The sequence below is a fragment of the Hyperolius riggenbachi genome, chromosome 1 (assembly GCF_040937935.1).
Source record: "Hyperolius riggenbachi isolate aHypRig1 chromosome 1, aHypRig1.pri, whole genome shotgun sequence".
NCBI lineage: Eukaryota > Metazoa > Chordata > Amphibia > Anura > Hyperoliidae > Hyperolius > Hyperolius riggenbachi.
In genome coordinates, this window is record NC_090646.1 from 606,608,178 (window position 1) to 606,631,425 (window position 23,248).

The following is a 23,248-nucleotide window of genomic DNA, read 5'->3' on the forward strand; positions in this document are numbered from 1 at the left end:
GAGTGAGTGAGTGCCAGGGGAGCCCCTTTAGGGAGTGAGTGAGTGCCAGGGGAGCCCCTTTAGGGAGTGAGTGAGTGCCAGGGAGCCCCTTTAGGGAGTGAGTGAGTGACAGGGAGCCCCTTTAGGGAGTGAGTGAGTGACAGGGAGCCCCTTTAGGGAGTGGGTGCGTGCCAGGGAGCCCCTTTAGGGAGTGGGTGCGTGCCAGGGAGCCCCTTTAGGGAGTGGGTGCGTGCCAGGGGAGCCCCTTTAGGGAGTGAGTGAGTGCCAGGGGAGCCCCTTTAGGGAGTGAGTGAGTGCCAGGGGAGCCCCTTTAGGGAGTGAGTGAGTGCCAGGGGAGCCCCTTTAGGGAGTGAGTGAGTGCCAGGGGAGCCCCTTTAGGGAGTGAGTGAGTGCCAGGGAGCCCCTTTAGGGAGTGAGTGAGTGACAGGGAGCCCCTTTAGGGAGTGAGTGAGTGACAGGGAGCCCCTTTAGGGAGTGAGTGAGTGACAGGGAGCCCCTTTAGGGAGTGAGTGAGTGCCAGGGAGCCCCTTTAGGGAGTGAGTGAGTGCCAGGGAGCCCCTTTAGGGAGTGAGTGCGTGCCAGGGAGCCCCTTTAGGGAGTGAGTGAGTGACAGGGAGCCCCTTTAGGGAGTGAGTGACAGGGAGCCCCTTTAGGGAGTGAGTGAGTGACAGGGAGCCCCTTTAGGGAGTGAGTGAGTGCCAGGGAGCCCCTTTAGGGAGTGAGTGCGTGCCAGGGAGCCCCTTTAGGGAGTGAGTGAGTGACAGGGAGCCCCTTTAGGGAGTGAGTGAGTGACATTGCCCCTTTAGGGAGTGAGTGAGTGACAGGGAGCCCCTTTAGGGAGTGAGTGAGTGACAGGTAGCCCCTTTAGGGAGTGAGTGAGTGACAGGTAGCCCCTTTAGGGAGTGAGTGAGTGACAGGGAGCCCCTTTAGGGAGTGAGTGAGTGCCAGGGAGCCCCTTTAGGGAGTGAGTGAGTGCCAGGGAGCCCCTTTAGGGAGTGAGTGAGTGCCAGGGAGCCCCTTTAGGGAGTGAGTGAGTGAGTGAGTGAGTGAGTGAGTGACAGGGAGGCCCCCTCTCTAGCCGCCGCCGCTCCCCCCCCTACCTCTCAGCAGACCTCAGGATCAGTGGCGACCCGACCAGATGTACGAGCGGGCGCTGGACGCACCCGCTCGATATGCGGAAGTGATGTCACTTCCGCACATCAGTGTGGGCGCTGGGTCCTAGCGCCCGCACGATTGGTCGCCGGCTCGCCGCCTGATCCTGAGGTCTGAGACGCGGCGGCGGCGGCTGGAGGGAGCCGCTGACAAAGGGGGCAGCGGCGGCCGGGAGATCCGTGGCACCCCAGGAAAGATTGGGGGCACGTGCCCCCCTAAAACAGGGCTAGCGACGCCCCTGCTAAAGGCCCAGAAGAATGCTGCTGCCTGGGTTTAGTCAATATCAGAGGTGAGCGATCCTCATCTCTAAAAAAAGATCGTCTGCTCCTTCCCTGCTCAATTACATGGGAAGGTCGGACTAGTTCCGCAGAAGCCTTGGTAGACTCTGGTGCTGCAGCGAACTTCATAGATTATGATTTCGTTAAAAGATTAGGGATACCTTTGTCCCCGCCTGACCAGCTGGTCACTGCAGTGGATGACTCTCCCTTGCAGAGTAATCAATCTCTTTCCCAAACCCCCTTGTTGTCATGTTGGTTAGGGGCGTTGCACGAAGAGAGATTACAGTTCCTGGTTATGCCCATGGCAACCTCCACCATTGTTCTTGGTATGCTGTGGTTGCAACTCCACTCCCCCCAGATTGACTGGGCTTCAGGGCAGTTACTGAAATGGTCAGCCTATTGCCATCAGCATTGCTTGGATAGAGTGGCAGGTTGTGCTACCAAGATACGGGTTGGAGAAGTGGCAGAGCAGGTCAAAGCAGAAGCTTTAATTAAAAGTTCCGAGCCTGAGATCGGCCTACCTCAGAAGGTGGTCAGGGCACTTGCGGAGACGGTGAAGGACTGGATGCCTAATCTGGGCCCTTCCCAGCGAGACATTCTAGAGGGTAAAACATCTAGTCAGACCTCACCGGGTACATTACAACATTCACCAGTGCCAAGGAGACCCCGGACTCAGAAAAAAACAGACTAGTAAGGGAAAATCTGTAGAGTGGGAGTTTTCCCCAGGGGACATGGTGTACGTATCCTCTCGGCCTGGGGCTCTGAAACGATTATCACCCAGACTGGGTCCTACATTCATAGGACCACTCTCAGCCAGTATGAGAGGTGTAAGATCACTTCATGTGCCTCTACTGAGACCGGCAGTGCACGTGGATTTCCCTCCCTCCCTCCCTGTGATGGTAAAGAACCGATCGGAATGTGAGACCGAAAAGATTCTAGACCCACATTCTGGGAACCCGATCGGGAAGTGTCCGAAATCCACTCCTCGGCGGGGTGGGGAGGGGGGTACTGTGAGAAAACGCGGAAAAGCCGGCGGGGTTACTGCCGGCAAGGCGGCTGATTCTGCGTCCAGCGCGGCGGTTTGTCCGCAGCGGCATGCGTCTGGTGTGACTGGGTCTGTTAGTTCACACAGGCTGAGGAGCTACGCACGCGCGCGCGCGCCAGAACTCAGACCTTTTATACCAGCAGGAGTTGTATCAGCTGATCAGGACAATCAGCTGATTCCTGCTGGACTCCTGATTGGCTGAGTGGCTCGGGCGGGGCGACAGGGTCCTGCAACTATATATTCAGGTTGCTTGTTAGTTGCTGGTTGTCTGCCATTGCAAACACTTATGTGGAAGCACTCAGACCTTAGTCAGATCCAACAGTGTGTTAGAACCAGGAGGACCTGGGATTTCTCACTGAGCCAGATTACTTGTGTTATCATTCTGTTATACTTCAGACTAGTTCCAGGGTGTAGAGACCACGGACCTCACACCCAAGACTAGGGAACTTGTGTTATCATTCTGTTATACATCAGACTAGTTCCAGGGTGTAGAGACCACGGACTTCACACCCAAGACTAGGGAACTTGTGTTATCATTCTGTTATACATCAGACTAGTTCCAGGGTGTAGAGACCACGGACCTCACACCCAAGACTAGGCATTGTTTGATATTTGTTATGACCTGTTGCTTTCCTGACTATCCCTCTGCTTTCTGATTCGGTACCACGCATATCTGATATCACGTTGCCAAACCCTGCCTGTCTTGGATACCGAATCAGCCTTCTGTCTTTGTACCTTTATCTGTCTGTGTGTTGCCGACCTGGCTTGCCCGACCTCGAGAGCTATCTCTCTCGTTAAGAGATAGTCTCCAGACCTGGTAGTGACTACCACCCTCAGGTGTCACTCACTCACAGGTTCAGCCTACCTTACCCTGAGACTCCACCCCTTTGAAGTTCTCAGGCTACTGGAAGCTCTCTGTTCTTACCAAAAGGCAGTATCGCCCGTACTGCCAAAGACCACCTGCTCCTCGGGTGGTCTTACTCAAAGTCATTACTGTTGCACCAAACACTCACACTATAAAATAAAGGTGTCCAGAGGTTAGTTATACTTGGATTATCGGTGATTCTGCAGATCATCAATAATCAGGTATAATCTGTATTCTTGGTGATACTGCAGATCACCAATAATCAGATTCTCTCTGTGTGCTGACACCGATCGTTACAATACAGCAATAAAAATGTGCTAAAATAAATTGGCCTGGATCACTTGCAAGCCTCTAAATAAATTGGCTGCTAAAGGGTTAAATACAATGTATAATGCATAAAATAACAAGTGTGGGAGCAGATAACAAATTGTGTGTTGTTTGCTCACTCGCCAGCTGTTTTATTTGTTATATAGTTAAAGAGACTCTGAAGCGAGAATAAATCTCGCTTCAGAGCTCATAGTTAGCAGGGGCATGTGTGCCCCTGCTAAACCGCCCCTATCGCGCCGCTAAACGGGGGTCCCTGATCCCCCAAATCCCCCCCTGCAACACTTGGTCGCAGACTTGGTCGCTCCTGGAGGCAGGGCTAACGGCTGCAGCCCTGCCTCCAGTCGCGTCTATCAGCGGCGCATCGCCGCCTCTCCCCCGCCCCTCTCAGTGAAGGAAAACTGAGAGGGGCGGGGGAGAGGCGGAGATACGTCCGTCGTCGTTTACATGTGTAAACTGTTATATAAAATACTGAGCAATAAGAATACATGTGTAAACTGTTACATAAAATATTGAGCGATAAGAATACATGTGTAAACTGTTACATAAAATACTGAGTGATAAGAATACATGTGTAAACTGTTACATAAAATATTGAGTGATAAGAATACATGTGTAAACTGTTACATAAAATATTGAGTGATAAGAATACATGTGTAAACTGTTACATAAAATATTGAGCAACAAAAATACATACCTAAACCATTACATAAAACACTGAGTGATAAGAATACATGTGTAAACTGTTACGTAAAATACTGAGCGATAAGAATACATGTGTAAACTGTTACATAAAATATTGAGCGATAAGAATACAAGTGTAAACTGTTACATAAAATACTGAGTGATAAGAATACATGTGTAAACTGTTACATAAAATATTGAGCGATAAGAATACAAGTGTAAACTGTTACATAAAATACTGAGTGATAAGAATACATGTGTAAACTGTTACATAAAATATTGAGTGATAAGAATACATGTACAAACTGTTACATAAAATACTGAGTGATAAGAATACATGTATAAACTGTTACATAAAATACTGAGTGATAAGAATACATGTGTAAACTGTTACATAAAATACTGAGTGATAAGAATACATGTATAAACTGTTACATAGAATACTGAGTGATAAGAATACATGTATAAACTGTTACATAAAATATTGAGTGATAAGAATACATGTGTAAACTGTTACATAAAATATTGAGCGATAAGAATACATGTACAAACTGTTACATAAAATACTGAGTGATAAGAATACATGTATAAACTGTTACATAAAATACTGAGTGATAAGAATACATGTGTAAACTGTTACATAAAATACTGAGTGATAAGAATACATGTATAAACTGTTACATAGAATACTGAGTGATAAGAATACATGTATAAACTGTTACATAAAATATTGAGTGATAAGAATACATGTGTAAACTGTTACATAAAATATTGAGTGATCAGAATACATGTACAAACTGTTACATAAAATACTGAGTGATAAGAATACATGTATAAACTGTTACATAAAATACTGAGTGATAAGAATACATGTGTAAACTGTTACATAAAATACTGAGTGATAAGAATACATGTATAAACTGTTACATAGAATACTGAGTGATAAGAATACATGTATAAACTGTTACATAAAATATTGAGTGATAAGAATACATGTGTAAACTGTTACATAAAATATTGAGCGATAAGAATACATGCCTAAACCGTTACATAAAATAATGTGTGCAAATCCATGCATTACACTAGAACGCTGCTTTTGTAAATGAGTCCCTATGTCTAACACTACTACAGTATTCTATTATGGATGTAACTTTCTCTGTTTTCTCTTGCAGTATAGGAGCTCTGATTGGTCTGGCAATCGCAGCGTTGGTGCTATTAGCGTTTGTTGTCAGTGTGTGCGTGCTCTGCTATTTATTTCTATACACAAAGCCACAGAGAATAGACACCGGTTTAAAACTACACTGTTCTGGCTCTTCGTGTTCTCATAAAGGTAAGACAAAAAAGAAAATACATGAAGTGTTTTATAAATGTTGTTTACCATTTATTTATGATAGAAGAATGCAGAGAAGAACGTCATAATAATGTTATTCTCCTAAGGTTTAAGGGCGGAACTTTCTCATCTACAAGCTGACAGTTCTGTACTCACAGTTCACAGGTGTGATGTTGAGGCTGCACATGGTAACTGCTGATGTTATAGGAAGAAAACAAGTATATGGCTGTGTACACACAATGGGATCTGCAGCCAGTCCTTTTGATGGTCAGTTGTTCCAATCAGATTCCTGAAAGATGATCATTTAGATGGCAATGCTAAGCTAAAACGCACACACATATATAATGGTTCTCTGGTTCAATCTTTTTTCTCCCAGAGCAAGGAAGCCAGATCTAAAGGCTCGTACACACATACAGACAATCTGCCCAACTATCGTTACAACTTGTCTGTTGGACAATAGGTTAGGCGTGTGTACGGGCAATAAACGACTAGACATCCAACAGATAACAGACGGTTTGTTCGATCCAACCGGCTGATCTACTGACCAACTATCGGGCAGGTTGGTCACGTGTGTACAAGTTGTTTGAACGACTTGTTATTTTTTGAATGCAGATATGGTGCGGGCACAGTATTTAAATGAGTTGGTTGTTTAGTTGGTCAGCGCGTGTGCATGTAATGGCCGTGCAAACAACAAGTGGTGTGGTTGGTCGTTTGGTCGTGCATTAAGTTTCACATATGTACGTACCTTAAGCCAAGCACATGCATCCGATCTTGATTGGCCAATTTTACCAATTCCATTGAGTTTAAAGGCCAACAGATTTTTAAAGGGGCACTACGGTAAAAAATTGTACAATTTAATGAGCAAACATAGACAAATAAGAAGTAGGTTTTTTTCCAGAGTAAAATGAGCCATAAATTACTTTTCTCCTATGTTGCTGTCGCTTACAGTAGGCAGTAGAAAGTGACAGGTTTTGGACTAGGCCATCTCTTCATAGGGGATTCTCAGGGATTTATTTATTTTCAAAAGCACTTAGTGAATGGCAGTTGCTCTGTCCATCTGCCAGAAAACTGTGTAGGGAGCAGGGAAGCTGGCCAGCATCATTGTTTAAATCCTTTTTAGGGAATATCTTTATAAAGAATAAAAGCCTTGCTGGGAATCCTCCATAAAGAGATGGACTAGTCCAAAGCCTGTCACTTCTGTCAGATTTCTACTACCTACTGTAACTGACAGCAACATAGGAGAAAAGTAATTTATGGCTCATTTTACTCTGGAAAAACCATACTTCTTATTTGTCTATGTTTGCACATATTTTAAATTTTACAATTTTTCACCATAGTGCCCCTTTGAACGGATTGTGTAAGTAAGCTCTCAAATTGCATGAAAGTGGTAAAATTGGCCATTCGAGATTGGATGTGGGTACTTTACCCACAAATTGTGTCCCACGTAAGCCTTGCTAGATTTGTTAAGGCTAAAGCTGGTCAGGGCCACCTCTGCTGAGAATCTTTCCTGTGATGCATTAGTATAAGATCCATCAGGTGGATCATCATGTACAAGCACAGGCTGACCCTATTGTTCTTCTACTCACCCCTCCTGCTCCTTGCTGCTCTGTCCTGTGCCTTACTGACGACCCTGCATCCCAATAGAACATGTTGCTAGCCTGCAGGCTATTGTCGCATCTGTACAGATGTTGATCTTTTGTCCCGCAAAAGTCCCATTCAGAGCACACAGAATTCACGTTCCTAGGCATCCGATCCAAAGCAGGGAGGTGGATCTGGACATTCGTGAACCATGTGAGTACGCTCTTCAATGCTGCAGAACAAGCTGCATCCCACCCATGCAAGGCTTATCGATATTTTCCAGAACATCCAATTATCAAACCAGTTGTTTTACGATCACTCAGAAAAATAATTTAATTCTGACCAGCGGTCAATCCAATTATTTTGATTGAATTGTTTATTAGTCTGGACTGAATACTGCATTGTGTACAAGCCTTAATCTTGTAAATCCAGAAAACAACGACTCGTCTTGATACACTCCTGTTTTCAAAACGTACTGGAAACCCAATCAGCAGTTATATAGTGTTAGTATGTAGTGTTCTGGGCATTTTGGTAACTGTTTTGGTGCAGTTGACAGCATCTGAAAGGCAGGAAAAATAAGCGTTTTGAGGCCATCTAAACACTGCAGATTTGCAAAATAGCTTACACCGAACTGCCTCCAGTGACTTTCTGTGAAAAGGGCTAACTGCCTTTCCCCGCAGTTCAAAAATGCTTTTGATAGACGCTAATCCCCCCCCCCCCCCCCCCAAAAAAAAATTCATAGTCTTCCTACATTGTAGCGAACCCATGAAACATGTCTTTTTACATCATGCTAATAAACCCACAATAATTAGGCCAGAAACTGACACCCAATAAAAACATTTGGAGAATTATGAAATATAAAAAGTAAAAACATGAAAAGTAATAAATCCTGAACTGTTCAGCAACTGAGAATCTACATTAGGCAACCTCTGGGAAAATTTTCACTTTCATAAATACAGCAATTGGTCTCTTTAATTCCTATATTTTAAAGGATACCCGAAGTGACATGTGACATGATGAGATAGACATAGGTATGTACAGTGCCAAGCACACTAATAACTATGCTGTGTTCCTTTTTTTTTTTTTTTCTCTGCTTGAAAGAGTTCAATATCAGGTATGTAAGTGTCTGACTCAGTCCTGACAGTGTGACCCTCACTGATAACAAAATTCCAACTATAAAACAACTATAAAACACTTTCCTAGCAGAAAATGGCTTCTGAGAGCAGGAAAGAGATAAAAGGGTCAATAGTTCATAGATTTTAGCTCTGGCATACTTCAATGAATGTGTCATTGAGCAAAAACAATAAAACAGTTAAAACTTAAAAAAAAAAAAATAAAACTGTGCAATATCTTAAAAAGTCATTTTTTAGGAGACAGAAGATAAATACAATCGTTTATTTCATTAGTTTATTTTCACTTCGGGTGTCCTTCAAGAGGAACCTGAAGTGAGAGGGATATGAAGGCTGACATATTTATTTCCTTTTAAACAATACCAGTTACCTGGCTATCCTGCTGATCTTCTGCCTCTAATACTTTTAGCCGTAGACCCTGACAAGCATGCAGATCAGATGTTTTTGACAAAAATCTGACAAGACTAGCTGCTTGTAGGGAACCCATGAATCGGGTTATCTTTTTACATCGTGCTAATAAATTCAAACCTCCTTCGTGGAGGAGATAAGCTAACACCTAACTTCTCTTTTTTTTAACATTTTCTTTATGTATACATAATGTTTTGGGTGCTGTCGCCCCACAGTAGTCACATGGAAAAGGCTGACTAACTTGCCCCAAGGTTATCACGTTGTATTAGGCACCTGATAGATGCCAAGAAAACTGTCACTGGTATCTAGTCCTGAGACTCACTAAAGGGAACCTGAAAAAAGTAAGCTGGAAGGAGCCGCTACAGACCAATGATGGATTAAGATGAAATAGGACCTTAGGCAAGGTTGTAACTTTGGCTCATCCTGATGGTTCTTTTGGCAATCTGAGGTGAAAGATGGGACAGAGAAAGTGGTAGTTGGGTCCTCTGAAACCCAGTAGGCCCCAGGCACCTGCCTAGGTTGCCTTGTGGATGATCCTGCTCTGCTACAGACTAGCTTTTGAAAATGAAACTATGCCTGGCTGTTGGACTGATCCTCTGCTCTAAATTCTTTCCGAATCCCTGAGCTATAACTATACTAAATAATGCAGAACCAGTGCTCTGACCCCACTGCCATACATTTCTTGAAGGTTGGGCAAGAAAGAATAAACAGACTCCAACACTCTCCAAGTCAATCTTCTTTATTCGGGCCACGAAGCACAGGTACAAACAATGCCCCTACAGTCTACAGCTGTTTCTACTCAGGACATGTGGGGCCTGTTTCTCGAAGGTGTTTGAACCGCAGAAGCCAAAAGATCATTGTGACAGCTGGGATTATGATCCTTTTCCATCAGGCTGCTAATTGAAATGAGAAGACCCTTTTTAATAACATATAATTAAAAAACAACCTGCGCAGCACTGATATATGTCACACCAATCTTTAAACGAAGGTGAAACATCACTTTAACGGTAGCAGCCACATTTTTCTCACCTCAGGCTTCCTGTAATAAGATCTGCTCTATATTGACATTGCAATGGATAGATTCAAACCTCAACTGAAGAAGAGAACTGTATTTTAATATCTCTCAGGACGTTAGATTTACCCCCATCCGAATACCAGTTCATAATATATTTCCTCAGCCAGCAATTAGAGAGGAACGTTTGCAACTGATAAATCTTCACTCACATTCATCCCGAATCTCTGTTCAACAACTTTGACACTGGAAAAAGTTTGTTGCTGCCAATAAGCAGAAACTTAATGATATATATAAATACCACTCCTGAGCATTCTGCTTCTTAATAGCTCTGTATAATACAGCCATGGGGACCCTGCTGCCCTATGCTGCTGAACAACCTCACACATCATTATATCCTCCTAGTCAGGCAGGACTTCATTAACTACAGCAGATGGAGGACTCAGTCCTGATGTAATCCACATAACATGAATACATGGGCATCCTTCATTATTTTAACGTATTAGCAGCATTGTGTTGTATCAGCTACACAACTAAGTTGGAATGTAAATAGCCGGAACCTGAAGACACATTGTGCTGCTTAGCAGTCCTGTGACATCTGGCCCACAGAGTCATCAAATTTGGCCTGCAAGCCAAGCGGTTTCGCCACTTTGCATTATGTTTGGCCCACTATAGACTACTAGAGAAGCTATATTGAGAGAGAAACCCTAGATTACCAGAGAAGCCATATGGGGGGAGGGAGGGGAAAAGCACTAGACACCAGGGAAGCTTTTAGGGGTGAGAGGGGGAATCACTAGACACCACACCAGGAAATTGTATAGGGTAGGGAGGGGGTCCACTAGACACCAAGAGATGTATAGGGGAGGGAGTGGTCCACTAAACACCAGGAAACTGCATAGGGAAGGAAGGACCACTAAACACCAGGAAACTTTATAGGGGAGGGAGGGAGGACCACTAGACACCAGGGAACGGTATAGGGGAGGGAGGACCACTAGACACCAGGGAACTGTATAGGCGAGGGAGGGAGGACCACTAGACAACAGGGAACTGTATAAAGGAGGGAAGGGGGCAATTACACACCTCTGTAAAAATGGTGGCGTTCCCCCCCAACTGCTGAGGGGAGCAGGGAAGTGGTTTTCAGACATAGCTACCTTATTTGGCTAGCATTGTCACCTACCAGCTATGTCAATGTACCGGTTCCTTGCTCCCCTATGGATTAGAGGTTAGGAAGGGGGATAACAGCTCTATTTAGGTGGCCGACATTATGGGAAGGAAGATGAGGGCTATGCATGCTGTGTTGGGCTGGGCAAGATAATGGCTGGACCTGTTATGGGTAGGCGGGTAGATGATGGCTGGACCTGTTATGGGTAGGCGGGTAGATGATGGCTGGACCTGTTATGGGTAGGCGGGTAGACGATGGCTGGACCTGTTATGGGGAGGCGGGTAGATGATGTCTGAACTTGTTTTGGTCATAGTGCATTGAGGGATAATAATGGTCACACTAGGTAGAAGATTACAGCTATATATGTTATGGAAGGGAGATGGCGTCTATTTATGGGGGTTGGGGAGATGATGGCTACAGTTATGTTGGGGAGATGATGAATGCACTTTGGAGAACATAAAGGTTGTTACTTGCTTTAGAGGCAGAGATTATAGCTGTATCTGGAGGACATAATTTAGTCTTGGTGTAATTGCCTTCTTAAAACAGAAGGAAATTTGCAATAATTTAGTCTTATGTATTATTTATTTATTGTATTTATAAAGTGCCAACATATTACGCAGCGCTGGACAATAAATAGGAATACATACAATATTTAGGGGTGACATACAGCAAAATGACAATACCTGAATACAAGAAAGATCAGATCATGCAGCACAGTATGAGTACAAGGTAATGCTTAGTCACTGGATGGAGCATGGAGATTAGGCAAGTTAGGTTCATTCAGATGCCTAGCATGGGTTCACAGTAATGGAGGTGCATAATCAGGTTGGACACAAAAGGAGGAGGGCCCTGCCCAAAGGCTTACAATCTAAAGGGAGAGGTAGGGACACGAGAGGTAGGAGACCAGAGTTCAGCTGTGGGTTTAGAGCACTTGTGAGGGGTAGTAGGCCAGAGTGAAAAGGTGAGTTTTGAGGGCTTTCTTGAAGATGTTGAAGGAGGGGGCTGCCCTAATGGGTGGAGGTAGGGAGTTCCATAGTGTTGGAGCAGCTCTTGAGAAGTCCTTGAGGCGTGCATGGGACTGGGTGATGCGGGGGGCGGTTAGGCGAAGTTCATTGGAAGAGCGGAGTGAGCGGCTAGGTTTGTACCTCTGAGTAAGATCGGAAATGTAGGTTGGACAGGTTTTGTGGACAGATTTGTAGGTCAGACCCAGTATCTTGAATCTGATTCTGGACTGGATAGGAAGCCAGTGGAGGGATTCAAGGAGGGGATCCGCCATGGTGGAGCGATGGGAGCAGTGGATAATTATGGCTGCTGCATTCATGATGGACTGCAGTGGGGCTGTTCGGGTCATAGGGAGACCAGACAGCAGGGCATTGCAGTAGTCAAGGCGGGAAATTATGAGGGCATGGATGAGGAGTTTGGTGGTGGCAGAGGTCAGGAAAGGGCGAATCTTACAGATGTTACGAAGGTGGAAGTTGCAGGACTTTGTGAGGTTTTGGACGTGGGGAGTGAAGGAGAGTGCGGAGTCCAGGGTGACACCCAAACAGCGGGCTTGTCTTGTCAGAGATGATGACTATGCTTTGAAGGGAACTATTGTGGTGCTTGTTATGTGGTACAGAATGATGATGGCTGTATTTGGTGGTTGGAAATGGTGATGCTTGTTGTGGGCGAGATGATGGGGTAATTGAGGTTACCTTTATGGTATTGTAATGATGGAAACTCTTTTTGGAGCATAATGGTGAATCTTGTAATGGGGAAGATTATGGAGGCAAAGGAAAGGAGCTACAGCTAGGAAGCCACTACCCTAGGATATTATCAAGGGTAAGGGGATGGCCTGAATTTGGCACCCAATTAAAAACATCTGGAGCATTATGAAATATAAAATATGAAAAATGGAAAATCCTGAACTGCTGAGCAGCTGAGAGCCTGCATTATGCAAGCATGGGATAAATTCACTTTCATAACTACAGCAATTGGTCTCTTTAATTCTTATATTTTAAAGAGAACCAGAGACCGGCTTAAAAGTGCGGATTGGTGGCCTTTGGGGATTACCACGTTAGTATGCAGCAATGGCCTTCTGGCATCCGGCAAGCAGGAAGTGACGCTCACTTGTTGCTTCTGTGCATGCACAACGCTAAAGATTGCGGTGTTTTTTTTAAATACACGCGCGTTACCATAGACTTACATGACTTCCGCTCCAACGCAGATCGCCATGTGGTAACATAGGTATGTCTGCGCATTATATAGGGCACTTCCTGCGCAACACACTACAAAGTGGGTAGTATGAACTACCCCATACACTTTCATTAGGCTGCTTTGGGTCGCAGTAAATTTACCGTACCGCCTCAGTGTGAAAGGGCCCTGAAGTGAGAGGGATAAGGAGGCTGACATGTTTATTTTATTTTAAACAATATCAGTTGCTTGGCTGTCCTTCTGATCCTCTGCAGCTAATACTTTTAGCCATAGACCCTGAACAAGCATGCAGCATATCAGGTGTTTCTGACTGAAGTCTGACTGGATTGGCTGCATGCTTGTTTCTGGTGTGACTCAAACACTAGTGATGCCAGAGATCAGCAGGGCTGCCAAGCAACTGGTATTGTTTAAAAGGAAATAAATATGGCAGCCTCCATATCCCACTACGCACTATGTTCCTTTCATTTACTTTTTTTCCAGCAAGTTGTTAGTAAAAAACAATTGCTAGATTCAAATCCTAATATAATTTATGTTCAAAAATCAGTTTTACTTAAAGTGAACCTTAAGGCAAATAAAAAAAATGAGTTCTACTCACCTGGGGCTTCCCTCAGCCACAATAGCTCCCTCTATGTTGCTATAGCAGCATAGAGGGCTGCTATAGCAACATAGAGGGAGCTATTGTGGCTGGGAACGCGAAGAACCACTCGCGTTCCCAGCCTGTCTGGTCCTGACGGCGAAACCGGAAGTGGTCGCCGGCGGGTCCTGGAGGATCGGGGCGAGGCTGCGAGGGCACCGGACAGCTGCAGGGGGCTGAGGGAAGCCCCAGGTGAGTAGAACTCATTTTTTTTTATTTGGCTTAAGTGCCTCTTTAAAGCTCAGTCAGGGAGTTTATCAGGGCTGATAAGAAGCAAGCTGAACAGAAAATAATGAAACAGAGAGCAGGGTAGGTATTTTCTCTAATGTTCCCATCGATATATATGGTAAAATACATGAGGGTGCTTCGTCTCTGGTTCACTTTAAGCATCATGTACTGCATTCCTTATATGTCCCGAGCCAAAGTTCTTCCAATCTGAGACCTTATGTTTGTTCTGTGGTGTATTCTGGAGTATTCTGAGGATTCATCTTCCTTTCCATACTTATTATAGTAGGACGCTAATAGCCCATTGTTCTCAGTGCTTTTACTCCTACAGCACTTGAAGATACGCAGTAAGCTCCATACAATGCTGAGCCTTCTCTGAGCTTTTAGAGTTGCCATGCAACATGGGATGCTTCCAGCTTAAATTGGATGCACGTTGAGCCCACATGTCTTCCCACCAGCCAGGCTTTTAGCACTAAGTGATTTCTATGAAGTCTTCCAAGGGATTTGAAATTTGGAGTAGGTGGGGGATGTTTCTAAGGCAATTGCTGTTTTCAAACTTCCATTCTTATGGCGCACATCAATTTTAGAAAACTAGAATGGCAAATTGAGATTTTTCTATTTGTAAACAAGCTGCTTAAAGAGAATCTGTACTCTAAAATTCTTACAATAAAAAGCATACCATTCTCTTCATTATGTTCTCCTGGGCCCCTCTGTGCTGTTTCTGCCACTCCCTGCTGCAGTCCTGGCTTGTAATTAACAGTTTTAGGCAGTGTTTACAAACAGCTTACTGTGTGACTCATGCAGAGCTTGGAAAGGGTGTGTAAAGCTTCTGCTAATGACAAGCAGTGCTGCACATTCCACACATTCCAGCCTCAGCCCGACAGAGCTGACAGAGGAAAGGAGATAAGATTTATTACAGAGACAGTGCAACTAGAAAATGCTGCAGTAAGACAGACCACATTAGAACAGGCATAGGAACTTATAGGATAGAAGAAATAAGGCTCAACATTTTGTTACAGAGTCTCTTTAAAGTAGACATGAAGGGCCCATATGCAATTCACTAATCTGAGTTTTTTCCGAGGTGAGATTTTCACACCTTGTCATATAATGCCTTTTAAACTATAAGCAAGAAAAAAAATACTCCAAATAATTTTTGATAGTACTTTTTCACCAACTTTTAGAAACATTTTCAATTGTAAAATGCTTAAAGGGATCTTAGCATCTCCTAGTTTCAAATAGCTGAAAGGACTGCCATGTTTGAGAAATTAACGACCTTGCTCCCTTTTCACCGCCATTGCAGAGGGTTGGTGTGTTGTTCATCAAGTGTGACTTATCTGTTTGAAGAACAGTCCTCCCTTTCCTCCACCTTCCTAATGCTTAATGGGCTTGTTTGATCTTAGCTTGTAGGCAATTAAGTCTAATTAGAAGAGTCCTTATCTGCCTTCCATTTTCTGTTGCTTGCGGACTGAGGAAGTAGAAAAATACTACCTGTAGTTAACGCCTAAAATGTAAAAACTTGAGAAAATTTTTTTTTTTAATAATGAGCCGCATTTTTAATTTGCTATTGAGATGCCCTGGGAGTTAAAAATGATGCTCGGTTCCCTTTAACCATTTCAGCCCGCGTGGATTTTTCACCTTATGCATCAGAGCAATTTTCACCTCCCATTCATTCGCTAATAACTTTATCACTTCTTAAAGAGGAACTGTAATGACAAAACGGCCCCTGGGGGGTACTCACCTCGGGTGGGGGAAGCCTCCGGATCCTAATGAGGCTTCCCACGCCGTCCTCCATCCGTCAGGGGTCTCGCTGCAGCCCTCCGTGCAGCGGTGACGTAATATTTACCTTCCTGGCTCCTGCGCAGGCGCTCTGACGGCGCCGAAGTAGGCGGAAATACCCGATCGCCGTCGGACGGAGATCGGGTATTTCCGTCTATTTCCGTGCCGAAAGTCGCCACAGCGCCCCCGCTGGAGCCAGCAAAGGTAAATATTGAACTGACAGTCGGCACAGTCGCCGGCTGTTCGGAGGGCTGCGCCGAGACCCCCGTGGGATAGAGGACGGCGTGGGAAGCCTCATTAGGATCCGGAGGCTTCCCCCACCCGAGGTGAGTACCCCCCAGGGGATCTTTTTAATGTTACAGAGTCTCTTTAACACAATTTATTGATCTATATCTTGTTTTTTCTGCCACTAATTAGGCTTTCTTTGGGTGGTACATCTTGCTAAGAATTATTTTTTTATAAATGCATTTTAACAGGATTAATAAGAAAAAATGGGAAAAAAATCATTATTTCTCAGTTTTCGTCCATTATAGCTTTAAAATAATCCACGCTACCATAATTAAAACCAATGTATTTTAAATTGCCCGTTTGTCTCGGTTATGACACCATTTAAATTTTGTCACTATCACAATGTATGGTGCCAATATTTTATTTGGAAATAAAGGTGCATTTTTTCCGTTTTGCGTCCATCACTATTTACAAGCTTATAATTTAAAAAATGTTCGCAGTATACCTCCTTCAAATGCATATTTAAAAAGTTCAGACCGCTAGGTAACTATTGGTTTTTGGGTTTTTTTTTAATTGTAATTTTTTTTCCCATAAACATTTTTATTTGGGTAGTATTTTGGCGTGGGAAATAAACAGTTCATTTTTAATGTTATTATATGTGTAAATTGTAATGTAAAAAATATGTAGATGTAGTTTTACTATTTGGCCACAAGATGGCCACCTTGAGTTTTGTTTTTTCTCCTTGTGCTTCTCGCTAACCAGAAGCACAACAAGGACGTGGAAAATTTTATTTACAGAAAGACTGAAGCCTCTAGTAAGAGAGCTTCGGTTTTTCTGCTTGGGACACGGATCAGTGATCGGGCCATGTTCCCGTTCACTGATCTCAGGGGTACCGGGGGACAGCACGGGGGCGTGCCTGCGATCACACACGGGAGCGCACCGAAGCACGGCACCGCAGCCGTTTTTAAACAGAATATGAAAATAATCTCCTAGGAGAAAACTCAGAACAAAATGTAATTGTATATGGGCCAAAGTGTATTAAACATTATAGTAAGGGCCAGTTCACACTGCACGGATCAAAAACTGATCCATGTATAAAATGATTCGTCAAACGGATCAGTTTTTATTGGGCATCAGTTTTTCATCTGCGACCCTCCGTTCCATTAGTCAATGCAATGCAATAACACAGAAAAAAACATAGCGCTTAAAGTGAACCTTAAGTGACAAAAATAAATTGAGTTTTACTCACCTGGGGCTCACCTCAGCCCCCTGCAGCTGATCGGTGCCCACGACGAGTCGCTCTGATGCTCCGGGTCCTGCTGGCGGCCGCATAGGGGTGCTATTTTGGCTGGGAACGCGTAGAATCAGCCGCGTTCCCCAGCCTGACGGGTCCTGACGCGAAACCGGAAGTGGCCACCAGCAGGACCCGGAGCATCAGAGCGACTCGTCGTGGGCACCGATCAGCTGCAGGGGGCTGAGGTGAGCCCCAGGTGAGTAAAACTCAATTTATTTTTGTCACTTAAGTGCCTCTTTAGGATTTAAATATATCAATATAAATATCTCTGAGGGAATGAGCTTAAATCAATATGATCAGATGTAGAAAATCAATATGATTTAGAGAGAAGCAGTCCCAGGTGAACTCAGGGTCAAATGACCAAAACAAAGTCTATATTCAGGTGTGCTTCTGTTTCAAGAATGAGTTATTTCTCCCAGTTATACAAGTTCATCATCAGATAAGCGCTAACTTTGCAGTATGTGACGTCTGATGATGAACTTGTGTAATGCAATGTGCGGTCAGTGCAATGCATCTGTCAATCTGGAAAAATCACGTTGACCCCTAACTGGCAGCTAACTTGCCCCATATGCCTTTACTTTGGTGTAGAGGTTTGAGTGTGATGTTGTGTTATTGGCAAGGGGTGTACTTAAAGAGACACTGAAGCGAGACTAAATCTCGCTTCAGCTCTCAGATATAGCAGGGGCACGTGTGCCCCTGCTAAAACGCCGCTATCCTGCGGCTAAACGAGGGTCCCTGACCCCCCAACCCACCCCCCGCAAAAGTTGGTCGCAAAGGTTGGTCGTAGAATATGCTTCCTAGAGGCAGGGCTAACGGCTGCAGCTCTGCCTCTCAGCGCGTCTATCAGATGCGCATCGCCGCCTCTCCCCCGCCCCTCTCAGTGAAGGAAGACTGAGAGGGGTGGGGGAGAGGCGGAGATACGCGCTAGTGTTGGGCGAACAGTGTTCGCCACTGTTCGGGTTCTGCAGAACATCACCCTGTTCGGGTGATGTTCGCGTTCGGCCGAACACCTGATGGTGTTCGGCCTTTTAAGTTCGGGTACGCCCCGAACTTCTAATGGCCGCCGAACAGGGCCGAACAGGGCCCTGTTCGGCCGAATACTGCCCCCCTATGGGGTCGCAGGCATAAGGGGGGAGCATGCCCCGATCGCGGGGGGGGTCGGAAATTCCCCCCACCCCCTCCGCTAGCGCTCCCCCCTCTGCCCGCTTCCCCATTCAAAAGTTTAAGCAAAGTACCTGTAGTGGATGGCCTGGCAGTGGGCGGCACTGTGGAGTGAGGAGGAGGAGTCCGGAGAGTGACGAGTTGAGGGAGGCCGGGCAGCGGGCGTGAGGTCAGAGAAAGGGCGGAAGTACCACAAGGGTACTTCCGCTGAACCGCCCGCTGCCCGGCCTCCCTCAACTCGTCACTCTCCGGACTCCTCCTCCTCACTCCACAGTGCCGCCCACTGCCAGGCCATCCACTACAGGTACTTTGCTTAAACTTTTGAATGGGGAAGCGGGCAGAGGGGGGAGCGCTAGCGGAGGGGGTGGGGGGAATTTCCGACCCCCCCCGCGATCGGGGCATGCTCCCCCCTTATGCCTGCGACCCCATATGGCCCCCAAAAGCTGGATGTTCGGAAAGTTCGGGGTTCGGCCCGAACATGCCGAACATCTCGGCCATGTTCGGCGAACTTTCCCGAACCCGAACATCCAGGTGTTCGCCCATCACTAATACGCGCTGATAGACGCGCGTGGGGCAGGGCTGCGGCGGTTAGCCCTGCCCCAATGCGGAAGTGCTCCCCCGCATTACGGAGGGGATTTGGGGGGACAGGGACCCCCGTTAAGCCGCGGGATAGCGGCGTTTTAGCAGGGGCACACGTGCCCCTGCTATATATGAGGTCTGAAGCGAGATCTATTCTCGCTTCAGACTCTCTTTAAACTACCATTAACTGGAACTCCAGGCACAAAACAAGACCCACTAGGGGTTACACAAAAGGGGGGCGGGCAGTAACAAGGAGGGCTCTTGTGATTCTTCTTAACGTAGCAATCCCACTGTTGAGAGAACCAAGAAAATCACTAAGGTCAGCACACTCGATAAGTGGCAGCAGTCTCTCTTTGCCACATTACAGTCCAAAGTTTCAATCCTGGTCAGAAAACTGTCTACATCCAGTTTCCATTCATCAACATTAAATCAAAAAGGTTAAAGCAATTTGAAAATCACAGAGTTCAATGGATACAAGTTGATGAAATATAACCCATTTGCAATGGATTATGGGTAGTTTGAGAATTAATGGTGCAGTGCTTGGCTATTTGTCAGCCTTGAAGCCAAGGTTTAGCAAACATGTGACCTCTGCTGAAGGACTGCACCTTTATTGTATAATGTGCATTTTTAGAAGTGCTCTCGGCTAATTGCTGAGAACACTAAGACACTGTATTATTAACCTGAAGAAGCGGGTGAATCCCGAGTTGTTTGTGGTGTCCAATAAAACTATAAAAAACCTCCTGACGAGGAAAGACTGTTCTTTAATATACTAGCCATTATCCTGACACATCAGGGCGCTTCCTCCCTCCCAGTATAGTTCCATTCCCCCTTCTAGAGGCTATCCCTGCAGCCTATTGGTTCCAGTGGACCCTGTTTTGAAGTGCGACCCAAGTCCAGAAGAGGACTTTCCGCCTGGGTGGAGACGGATTTCTTCACATGCTTACAATAGTGGTTGTTTAATTTCGACGCAGGTTTATGAGCAGTAATTTCTGGTACTTCAGAATCATTTATTTCGCAAAGTACAAGGGGGAAGGGGGATTGTACCCAAAATTGTTTTGGCTCATACAGGTTCTGGAAGAGGGGAGGGGGGTTGGGTGGTGAGAGTAAGCAGGGGAAATGTCTGAAAGCCGACATCGCTGCGTGGCTAATTTGGGATTCCAGAGTTTCAGCCGGGAGCCACACAAATTAGCAAATCAGATAATTTGGCTGTCAGCAATAGCCGATTCCTGAATTGTGTTCGACTGAGTTGATACAACACAGAGGGGTAAAGTAATTAACACAAGCCCATAGTTTCTGCAGGAGCAGGGTAAGCTATATTTCGACTTCAACCTGTGCCAAAATTGTTCTCAACAATACTGAATGAATTTCTCATGCGCGAAGGAGAGCGCCTCTGTGAACTAAATAGGAGTCCCAGCCACTGATGGTGGGGTTGAGGAGGACGTAAGAAGCCTCTGGAGGTGAAGCAGGTTGTTTCGGCACACGGCGCTCAGTGACGAGCACCAAAACTAGGTTGCCCATAGCAGTAATGTAATGCTGCGCGGGGCGCGTAAGGGTAATTCGGTGCTCTGGCAGTTGCTGGACCCCGAATTACATCTCCCTCCGAGTTGCGACAACTTGGAGGGGGAATATTTTTTAACACTGCCTGGGAGTTTTGTGGCAGCAGGGAGAGGCGTCATTCAGCTCGCCGTGAGCCCAACCCACCGGCGACAAATACATACATATGCTCAGGAGGATCTAGAGGCTTTCCTCTTCCTAGGTAAGTATCCAACTTTTCTTTTATGGGCCACCTCGGGTTTGCTTAAAATTGCTTTACAATTGCTCTCATATGATGGATGTCCGTTAGATAACAAACTGGTAAGGCTGTTGTCTCTGATATGGGATTTGAGCCCTTGAACAGGGTTCCAATCCAAGCTCAAGCCAGTGTGTAAAACAGTACAGGGTAAGGCTCCCCAATCATCCTGGTCAAATGTGGAGCACGCCATAAGTGGCTGCAGCTCTGAAACACTTGGAGGTCTGGTGCACACCAACAGAGGGTCTGAGTGTTATTAAAAACGCTTCTGGTTGAACTCGATGAACGTATGTCTTTTTTCAACCCAAATAACTATGTAACTATGTAACTATGCTTGCGCTTTGAAAAGCGCTTGGCTAATGTATTGCAATGGGATGGTGCACACCAGAGTGATTCGTTTTTCCCCAAACGCAAACTCGGGTCCTGCAGCATTTTTGCTGATTTCTGAGTCGATTAAGTCTCAATGTTAAGAATAGAGAAGTGGAAAATCCCTCTGAAAAGCACAAGATCAGAGCGATTTTCCAAGCTTTTTAATTACAGAAGCTGTTCAGTTACAGCTTTTGTAGCAAAAAATAAAAAACACTACACCAAAACGCTCCAAAAATTGCTAGGCATTTTTAGAAAATCGCTAGGCACATGCCTAGAATCGCCTAGAAAAGTCACTTCAAAAAGCGCTAAACGTTTGCGATTATGCTAGTGCTTTTTGGTGTGCACTGGCCCTGAGTCTGCTAGGAGAAAAGCGCAATATAAATGTTCTGTGTCTTTGCTGCTGCAGGGATCTTATCAGTTTCTCCTTGCGCTTGGTTTTGACTTGCAAAGGGGGCCTCCACTCTCCCTTGTTTTCCTTTTATCAATATGCCATTATAAGTGCACAAAAGTGCCATTTTGAATCCAGATTGTCACTAATTATAAATAAACCACTTAATAGTCACATTTAAGATGACACTTAGATGGATGTTCCTATTTCTGTCCACAATTTAAATGTGATAAAGGTATAATGCAAGATCCCACACATCCATGCATTATACAGCAAGCGGGTGACAAATATCAGTGAAATAAAATAATCCAGAAGGAAAGGTTAGAACAATCACAACAGAGAAATTACACATCCGTCCTTCAGAAAAGTTGTTTTAGAAAAGCTTTTATATGCAACACTAAAGAAAAGGTTGTTTCAATGTTTACTATGAAATGTGCAAGAAAACAAGGAAAGAGAAAATATGCCAGCATAACAATGAGAGGATGCAGGCTTGACCAGGCCCGGCCCTAGACTTTTTGCCACCTGAGGCAATCTTTAAAGAAATCGCCGCCCCCCCAAGCCATGGGTGTGGGGGGCCGCCCGTGCTGGAGGGGATAGCGGGCAGGAAGGGGGTATTGGGCCTAGCGGCGGGGAGGGGGGTCGGACCCCCCCTCCCTCGCCTGGGTCCCCTGTCCTCCGCTCCCCTCCAGCTTTAAAAAGTTACGTTGCTGCCTGCAGCTATTGTAAGAGGCAACGGGCGGGGATCACTCACCTCTTCCTTGATCCAGCCTGCGCTCCACTGACATCACTTCCTGCTACGCCGCCCAGGAAGTGACGTCAGTGGAGCGCACGCTGGAACGAGGAAGAGGTGAGTGATCCCCGCCCGTTGCCTCTTACAATAGCTGCAGGCAGCAACGTAACTTTTTAAAGCTGGAGGGGAGCGGAGGACGGGGGACCCAGGCGAGGGAGGGGGGGTCCGACCCCCCTCCCCGCCGCTAGGCCCAATACCCCCTTCCTGCCCGCTATCCCCTCCAGCTCGGGCGGCCCCCCACACCCACGGACGGGCGGGTGCCGCCCCCCCCCCCCCAGAAGTGCCGCCTGAGGCAAAAGTTTCACCCCGCCTCATGGACGGGCCGGCCCTGGGCTTGACCTCACTAATGTGAAACTAAGGCCACCTTTATTTGGACATATGCTTCCAACGTTTTTACTGCATATCAAATACTTTTGCTTTGTGTAGTGGACATTTAGTGCATGTAAATGCCCAGCAGTTGTAAACGTTAACTCAGCTTTTTAACACATACACCTTGAACATATGTGATGTCACTAGGCTATTTGATCTGGGGCACATGCCCTGAATTATTACCTGGGTGTCCCAAATCCCCCTCAATGAAGCATAGTGGGATTTACCTACTCTATTCCTTCTTGTATCACCTGCAGTCTTCCAGGTTGTCATCACATGCCTATTCTGCTCTGTTCTGACCCCTGTCGTCATAGTCATTTGACTATCTTTGTACATGGCGTAGGTCCTTGGTATTTTGCTAATGATTAAAAATTATGGAGTGTAGTAACTAAAGAGTTCTAAGAAAATGTTGAGGTTCTTGTCATTGGAGGTCAGCAGTTGGCAGCAAAGCAGCTCCAGTCTCAATCAGCACAACTGAGGGGTAG

At 45.6% G+C, this 23,248-nt stretch overlaps 1 protein-coding gene across 2 annotated transcripts in view; it reads left to right on the forward strand.

Moving 5' to 3' along the window:
* The window catches only part of SHISAL2B (shisa like 2B), a 124,452-nt gene that overhangs the window by 81,234 nt on the left and 19,970 nt on the right, over positions 1-23,248 (forward strand). For both annotated transcript variants that reach the window (XM_068271782.1, XM_068271781.1), the window contains exon 3: positions 5,521-5,678. In XM_068271782.1, coding sequence (XP_068127883.1) covers positions 5,521-5,678 — 158 coding nt within the window. The remainder of the gene's footprint in view (positions 1-5,520; positions 5,679-23,248) is intronic.